We start from the raw sequence: 7853 nt of genomic DNA, 5'->3' as shown, positions 1-7853 counted from the left end.
GAATACATTTATAAATGCATTTATGAATTAAATAAAGTTTATGACAACTTTATTCCAAAACACGATATAGAATGTGAGATGTAACAACATAATGCATACATTTATCATTTGTTTTCAAAATTGTTATGTTTGACTAAAAGGGAGGTGACGGCAAACGAACACCAGGTGGCAGTATCTCCAAAGATTTATTATATATAGTAAATATATACATAAATCTGTAGTACTACTACTAATAATAATAATACTATTACTGCTAATGAATAAACCAAGGAAATGAAGTCTGATCAAAACTCAAGTGTGTATGGTGTAAGGCTATGTGTGTAGATTAGCTGAAGGATGTCTTACCAAAATGTTGACGGAAGTGAAGTAACGCGGAAGTCCGTGGGAAAACGTGTCCAAGCGTGGGGTCGAGAATCCAAAAGGCAGTCCGGGGGGCAAGGGGAACAACAGGGGATCCAGGAGAAACACGGGATGAGCTGCGGGAAGACAACAAGAGCATCAGACAACAGAAACACGGAAGTCGCAGGGGAAGAGCGAGTACGTGGGATGGAAGCCAGACACAGGATGCTTACTCAGGTACAGATGGCTATAATCCGGCCCGTGATGGCAGGTTGTCCAGGTCTATAAAGGCAGCTCCGTCATTACCATCAGGTGTGAAGTTTGCAGGTGACTGATTGCAGCTGGCAGCTGCTGCAGGGCGGGGACGCGCGCGGCTCGTTCCTGGATGTGTGCGCCCGTGGGCGTGCCCCGAGTGGCGCACAGATGGACGAGCGGCGCTGGCAGGGGTCTGAACCGTAACAGTACCCCCCTTCTTATGGACAGCTTCCAGATGTCCCACAGGTCGAAACACCAAGAGCACAGGAACAAAAGTCAAGGGAGGGCGGAGGGGCGAACTGGTGGTGGGTCGCCAGCCCAAGTGTCCCCGAATCCACCGGGGACGAGTCTGGTGGCGACGGCGAGTAGAATGCAGCTGACGCCGGCGAGGCGGGCAACCAAGTAACGGGCACCATCTTGGAAGTCGTGGAGGCGGACGCGAGTGACGCCATGGTGCGTCTCGCCAGAAACGAGGAGGTGATGTCTGAAGCGTAGAGGCATAGGAAGACGGCGGCGTGAAGGCAGCGGACGTCATCTGCGGCGTGGAAGCAGCAGACGTCAAAGCCAAAGACGAGGAGGGCAGCTGAGGAGCTGGCCGATGTACTGAAGTCGGCGCTACAGGCCGAGGGGCAGAGGTCGAGGCCAGCCTGGGAGCTGGTGGAGACACAGGGGCCAGCCAGGGAGCTGGTGGAAACGAGGGGTTCAGCCTTGGGGCTGGCACTAGTTCGGGTGCTAGCTCAGGGACTGCCGTTAGCTCGGAGGCTAGCTCGGAGACTACCGCTAGCTCGGGTACTGCTGCTAGCTCGGGTACTGCCGCTAGCTCGGAGGCTAGCTCGGGGACTGTCGCTAGCTCGGGGGCTAACTGTGGGGCTGGTGCTAACTCAGGGGCTAGCTCGGGGACAGACGCTAGCTCGGAGGCTAGCTGTGGGGCTGGTGCTAGTTCGGGCGCTAACCTGGGGACTGGTGCCAGCTCAGAGGCTAGTCTGGGGACTGGAGCTAGCTCGGTCGCTAGCCAGGGAACTGGTGCTAGTTCGGAGGCTAGCCAGGGAACTGGTGGCTGTGGCTGAGAAAAGCGGAAGACAGGTGGAATTAGTTTGGCAGGGGGTAGCCTGTCTGGGTGCCACTGCGCCGCCACACCAGCACAGTCACCAGTACTATCCCCCCCCTCCAAAATTGGATGCCAGACGCTTCCTGCAGACTGAGGAACAGTCTCTAAGGGTGGGAAGAGGGTGTCCAGGCGACGAGAAAATTCCTCTTTGCTAATATTGCTACTGAACATCCCCTTCCAAGACATGTTGACGGGACAAGACAAATCCTCCCGTGTGGAGCAAAAAAAGAAAAAAGAAAAAGACAGTGAATGGGAGAAGAGGAGGAGAAAGAAAAAAAATTCAGGGGGGGCTGAACGAAAGTCACTGGGGCAGGGCTAAGGTACTCGGCCGTCAGGTCCCTAATCAATTGGCCGGATTATACTGTTATGTTTGACTAAAAGGGAGGTGACGGCAAACGAACACCAGGTGGCAGTATCTCCAAAGATTTATTATATATAGTAAATATATACATAAATCTGTAGTACTACTACTAATAATAATAATACTATTACTGCTAATGAATAAACCAAGGAAATGAAGTCTGATCAAAACTCAAGTGTGTATGGTGTAAGGCTATGTGTGTAGATTAGCTGAAGGATGTCTTACCAAAATGTTGACGGAAGTGAAGTAACGCGGAAGTCCGTGGGAAAACGTGTCCAAGCGTGGGGTCGAGAATCCAAAAGGCAGTCCGGGGGGCAAGGGGAACAACAGGGGATCCAGGAGAAACACGGGATGAGCTGCGGGAAGACAACAAGAGCATCAGACAACAGAAACACGGAAGTCGCAGGGGAAGAGCGAGTACGTGGGATGGAAGCCAGACACAGGATGCTTACTCAGGTACAGATGGCTATAATCCGGCCCGTGATGGCAGGTTGTCCAGGTCTATAAAGGCAGCTCCGTCATTACCATCAGGTGTGAAGTTTGCAGGTGACTGATTGCAGCTGGCAGCTGCTGCAGGGCGGGGACGCGCGCGGCTCGTTCCTGGATGTGTGCGCCCGTGGGCGTGCCCCGAGTGGCGCACAGATGGACGAGCGGCGCTGGCAGGGGTCTGAACCGTAACAAAAATGGCTACAAAAAAGTGGGACCCCAACAATTTACTGTGGGACCCCATTTTTATGACTTGATGGACCCCATTTTGAAAATTCCTAGCACCAACACTGATGGAATATTGGTGCATGCAAAACAGGGGCAGGCGGCTGTGGTCTGGGGGACGGTTCTAGTACTAATCAAATATCATCCCGGGGGCCATAGATAATTAATTTATGGGCCGTATCTGACCCGCGGGCCTTGACTTGTCCAGAGTCTGGACCCGGGGTGGACATCTCTGCTCTGCTGACCCGTCTCCGCTCGGGATGGTCTCCTGCTGACCCCGCTATGGACTGGACTGTCACTATTATGTTAGAACCACTATGAACTGGACTTTCACAATATTATGCCAGACCCACTCGACGTCCATTGCATCCGGTCTCCCCTAGGAGGGGGGTGGGGGGTGGGGTCAGCCACATCTGCGGTCCTCTCCAAGGTTTCTCATTGTCATCCCACTGGGTTGAGTTTGTCCTTGCCCTGATGTGGGATCTAAACCAAGGACGTCGTCGTGGCTTGTGCAGCCCTTTGAGACACTTGTGATTTAGGGCTACATAAATAAACATTGACTGATTGATTGATTCTGGTTAAACGTGGTCTGCGGTTGCGAGGCCGGTTGGATGTACTGCCAAATTCTTTGAAACGAATTTGGAGACAGCTTGTGGTAGAGGAATCAAAATTAAATTCACGGGCAACAGCTCTGATGGACATTTCCTGCAGTCTCCGCTCGGGATGGTCTCATGCTGACTCCACTATGGACTGGATTCTCACTATTATGTTAGAACCACTGTGTATTGGACTTTCACAATATTATGCTAGACCCACTCGACGTCCATTGCATCCGGTCTACCCTGGCAAGGAGGGGGTGGGTTACCCACATCTGCGGTCCTCTCCAAGGTTTCTCATAGTCATTTACATTGACGTCCCACTGGGTTGTGAGTTTGTCCTTGCCCTTATGTGGGCTCTGAACCGAGGATGTCGTTGTGCCTTGTGTAACCCTTTGAATAAACATTGATTGACGCCCTGCGATGAGGTGGCGACTTGTCCAGGGTGTACCCCGCCTTCCGCCCGATTGTAGCTGAGATAGGCGCCAGCGCCCTCCGCAACCCCGAAAGGGAATAAGCGGTAGAAAATGGATGGATGGATGGATGTCTGAATGACTTTGACACCCCTGATTTAGGAGATTGTCTAGAAACGTACTCTCTCGACACACAGCTCTGCTACAAAGCATCGGAATGAACGCAATGGTATACACAAAATATCTTACACTCAATTGGAGTCGACACTAACATGAAATGGTTTATTCCATCGGCTCATCGTAAAATTATGCCTCAATTGATAGTTGAAAAGATAAATAAATACTGTATATTCACGGCACATGAAAACATTGGCGGAGGTAATCATCCATTTGCCTGCGCTCATTCACAAGAAACAACACATGCTCTCTTTCCACCTTCATGCTCTTATTCATTCCACACGCACGCACGCACGCACACACACACACACACACACACACACACACACACACACCCTTTTGTTTGTGTCAAGCTTGGTGAGTGCAGAGGTAGGAGGGAGAATTCCCCTCAACCTTGACGAAGCACCTCGACGCTCTGTTTGTATTATGGATAGATAAGAAAGGATAACATTCCTGTTGCCTATTGAAGAGTGATGAATAGGTTTGGGTGTGCGTGCACGTGTGTGTGTGTGTGTGTGTGTGTGTGTGTGGACCTTGCAACAGTTGCAAAACAAAACATTGTGTGCCACTGTGTGTCATGAAAATGGGATAATGGACACTTTGCAACCACACGCATGGAAGTGCCAGGAAAACACTGAACACACCATTTTAGCAGAGACACTTGTTCCCCGAGCACCAATCATTATCTGCCATTATCGCCTGGCCTGCATTCGCACGGAAAGAGCATAAAGAAGCTAAATGTGTGCCATGATTGATGTCATCGGTTCTTACAGTGAGCTCCGATGTAACGTCAGGAATTTTTTTTCCAATTGCAGACTCTAATGTAAACGCACAAATCGCAATAAAAGAAAGTTAATTCGTATTTCTAAACACATGCACATGCGTCATGGCCAATTATTCGAACTATTCACCCCCGCCACCCCCATCCTCTTCCGCCACAAATAGATTGAAGTCATGTGAGAAACAGGGCATTCAATCTGGACTGTTTAGGTTTGTCTTAAAAGACGTTTTGCCTCACATCCAAGAAGACTTCATCAGTTCATGCTCATAGACTTAGATCGGTCAGATCTAGTCTTAGACTTACAAAACCCCAAACCCGTGAAGTTGGCACGTTGTGTAAATCGTAAATAAGAACAGAATACAATTTGCACATCCTTTTCTGGCACGTCTGTTCATGTTTTTGTTTAGTTGTGTTCTGTTTTGCTGAGGACTCCATTGTTTCTAGTTTTTGCACTTCCTTGTTTGTCCTATTACCATGCCAACTCATTAGTTTTCACCTTGTCCTCATGTCACGCCCCTGTCCTCATGACTCACACCTCTTTTCACTAATCACCACCGTTTTATTTAAGCCTGTCTGTTTCTGTTCTTCGTCCTGGCAACATCCCCTCCTTCTCATGTCTATCACCTGCTACGCACCTTGCAAAGATCCATGTCTCAATCCCAGTTCCATGTCATGTAAGTTTTTGTTTATAGTTCATAGTTAATTGCCTTTGTGCTAGTCTTTTGTTTTCATAGCCCAGTTTTTGTACCGCCATTGTGCGCGCCTTTTGTTTGTTGCGGTTTTCAGTTATAGTGTAAATAAAAATATGTACCTTCATTCACGCCTTGCTCGCGCCAACTTTCCTTTGCCTCGGAAAAACAATCCACGTCCAAGTCCAAGCCGTGACACTTTTCAACCTATATTCAATTGAATAGACTGCAAAGACAAGACACTTCAAGTCCGAACTGAAAAACTTTGTTATTTTTTGCAAATACTAGCTCATTTGGAATTTGATGCCTACAACATGTTTCAAAAAAGCTGGCACAAGTGGCAAAAACATTGAGAAAGTTGAGGAATGTTCATCAAACCCTTATTTGGGACATCCCACAGGTGAACAGTTGGGAACGGGTGGGTGGCAGGATTGAGTATGAAAAAAGCTTCCATGAAATGCTCAGTCATTCACAAACAAGGATGGGGCGAGGGTCACCACTTTGTCAACAAATGCGTGAGCAAATTGTCAAACAGTTTAAGAACATTTCTAAACAAAACTATTGTGAGAAACTTAGGAATTTCACCGTTTACGGTCCGTATAATCATCAAAAGGTTCAGAAAATCTGGAAAAAATCACTGCACGTAAGCGATAATATTACAGACCTTCAATCCCTGAGGCGGTACTGCATCAAAAACCGACATCAGTGTGTAAAGGATATCACCACATGGGCTCAGGAACACTTCAGAAAAGCACTGTCAGTAACTACAGTTCGTCGCTACATCTGTAAGTGCAAGTTAAAACTCTACTATGCAAAGCGAAAGCCATTTTTCAACAACACCCAGAAACGCCGCCGGCTTCGCTGGGTCCTGGCTCATCTATGATGGACTGATGCAAAGTGGAAAAGTGTTCTGTGGTCTGACGAGTACACATTTCAAATTGTTTTTGGAAACTATGGACGCCAAATTTGAGGCCTGCAACAAGTTTCAAAAAAGTTAAAGTTATAGGTAAAGTTCCAATCACCCTTGCTCACCCGCTGGGAGGTGAGGGGAGCAGTGGGCAGCAGCGATGCCGCGCCCGGGATTAATTTTTATGGTGATTTAACCCACAGTTCCAAAAGCTGGCACAAGTGGCAAAAAAGACTGAGAAAGTTGAGGAATACTCATCAAAGCCTTATTTGGGATATCCCACAGGTGAACAGGCTAATTGGGAACAGGTGGGTGCCAGGATTGGGTATAAAAGCAGCTTCCAAGAAATGCTCAGTCATTCACAAACAAGGATGGGGCAAGGGTATCCACTTTGTGAACAAATGAGTAAGCAAATTGTTGAACAGTTTAAGAACAACATTTTTCAACGAGCTATTGCAAGAAATTTAGGGATTTCACCATCAACAGTCCGTAATATGCAATGTGTTGTTGCCATTAAATTCTAAGTTAAGGATTGTTTGCAAAAAAAATAAAAAAAGTTTCTCAGTTCGAACATTAAATATCTCGTCTTTGCAGTCTATTCAATTGAATATAAGTTGAAAAGGATTTGCAAATCATTGTAGTCTGTTTTTATTTCCGAATTACACAACCTGCCAACTTCACTGGTTTTGGGTTTTGTAGATAGGTCAGATGTAGTCTAGCGGCTGGTGCCAGAACCTCAAATATCTATACTCCAATACCAGAAGGGTTTGCATGTCCAAGGATGTTTTGGCCCTATCGTCGTGAGAAAAACAACTGTTGAGATGCAAACAAGCAATCCTTCTGTCAATGCTAATGAAGTGTAATTTCCCTTAGTTAGCAGAAGTTTGACAGAACGATTGCTGTGGATCGACCGCTAACTGCTCAAAATAGTCGGAATCACCCACGTCAGCACTCCACTCAGTTGTAAACAAATAGTACAAAGGCGCATCTGTGACCAGAATGTTTCTAACTCCTGTTATTTGTTAGAGGCTAAATTGTCTCAAATGTCTTCTAAGACACACCAAACAGTCCAGTTGTGATCAATTGAATGCCCTGAGATGACAATGATCTGGATGAATGAGATTATCCATAGACAATGCAAGTTTTTGTGTGCACAATCCCCCTCCCTAACATAAAAAACCCATAAACACTATAAATTTAGAAAAACTAAATCATGTCTCATCATACTGGCAAAATCTTGCATACCTACTTGAAAGGATGTATGTCATGAGGATTTTATCGATACCAGTATCATTATTCTTCATCGATACCGGTATTCATCGGTACTATGATGCGGCTGTTAGACTTTGGACAAGAACAAGAAAGTTTGATCATATTACGTCTATACTGGCTCACCTGCACTGGCTTCCTGTGCACTTAAGATGTGACTTTAAGGTTTTACTACTAACGTATAAAATACTACACGGTCTAGCTTCATCCTATCTTGCCGATTGTATTGTACCATATGTCCCGGCAA

At 46.8% G+C, this 7853-nt stretch overlaps 1 protein-coding gene across 1 annotated transcript; it reads right to left on the bottom strand.

Moving 5' to 3' along the window:
* Positions 1-255: 255 nt before the first annotated feature.
* Positions 256-2737, bottom strand: LOC133568967 (proline-rich protein 36-like). The gene is made up of 3 exons (XM_061921136.1): positions 2516-2737; positions 573-2419; positions 256-476 (listed from the first exon to the last, which is right to left on the bottom strand). Exon 2 carries the CDS (start codon positions 1886-1888, stop codon positions 587-589), a length of 1302 nt encoding a protein of 433 aa, XP_061777120.1. The 5' UTR covers positions 1889-2419; positions 2516-2737; the 3' UTR covers positions 256-476; positions 573-586.
* Between the last annotated feature and the right edge of the window lie 5116 nt (positions 2738-7853).

This window comes from Nerophis ophidion, linkage group LG14 (assembly GCF_033978795.1).
Source record: "Nerophis ophidion isolate RoL-2023_Sa linkage group LG14, RoL_Noph_v1.0, whole genome shotgun sequence".
Taxonomy (NCBI): Eukaryota; Metazoa; Chordata; class Actinopteri; order Syngnathiformes; family Syngnathidae; genus Nerophis; species Nerophis ophidion.
Note: the sequence above shows the minus strand (reverse complement) of the source record. Positions and strands in the feature narration are given on the sequence as shown.

Excerpts from the sequence above, each read along its gene's own strand:
- LOC133568967 (XM_061921136.1), bottom strand. The coding sequence starts at position 1,888 with ATGTCTTGGAAGGGGATGTTCAGTAGCAATATTAGCAAAGAGGAATTT.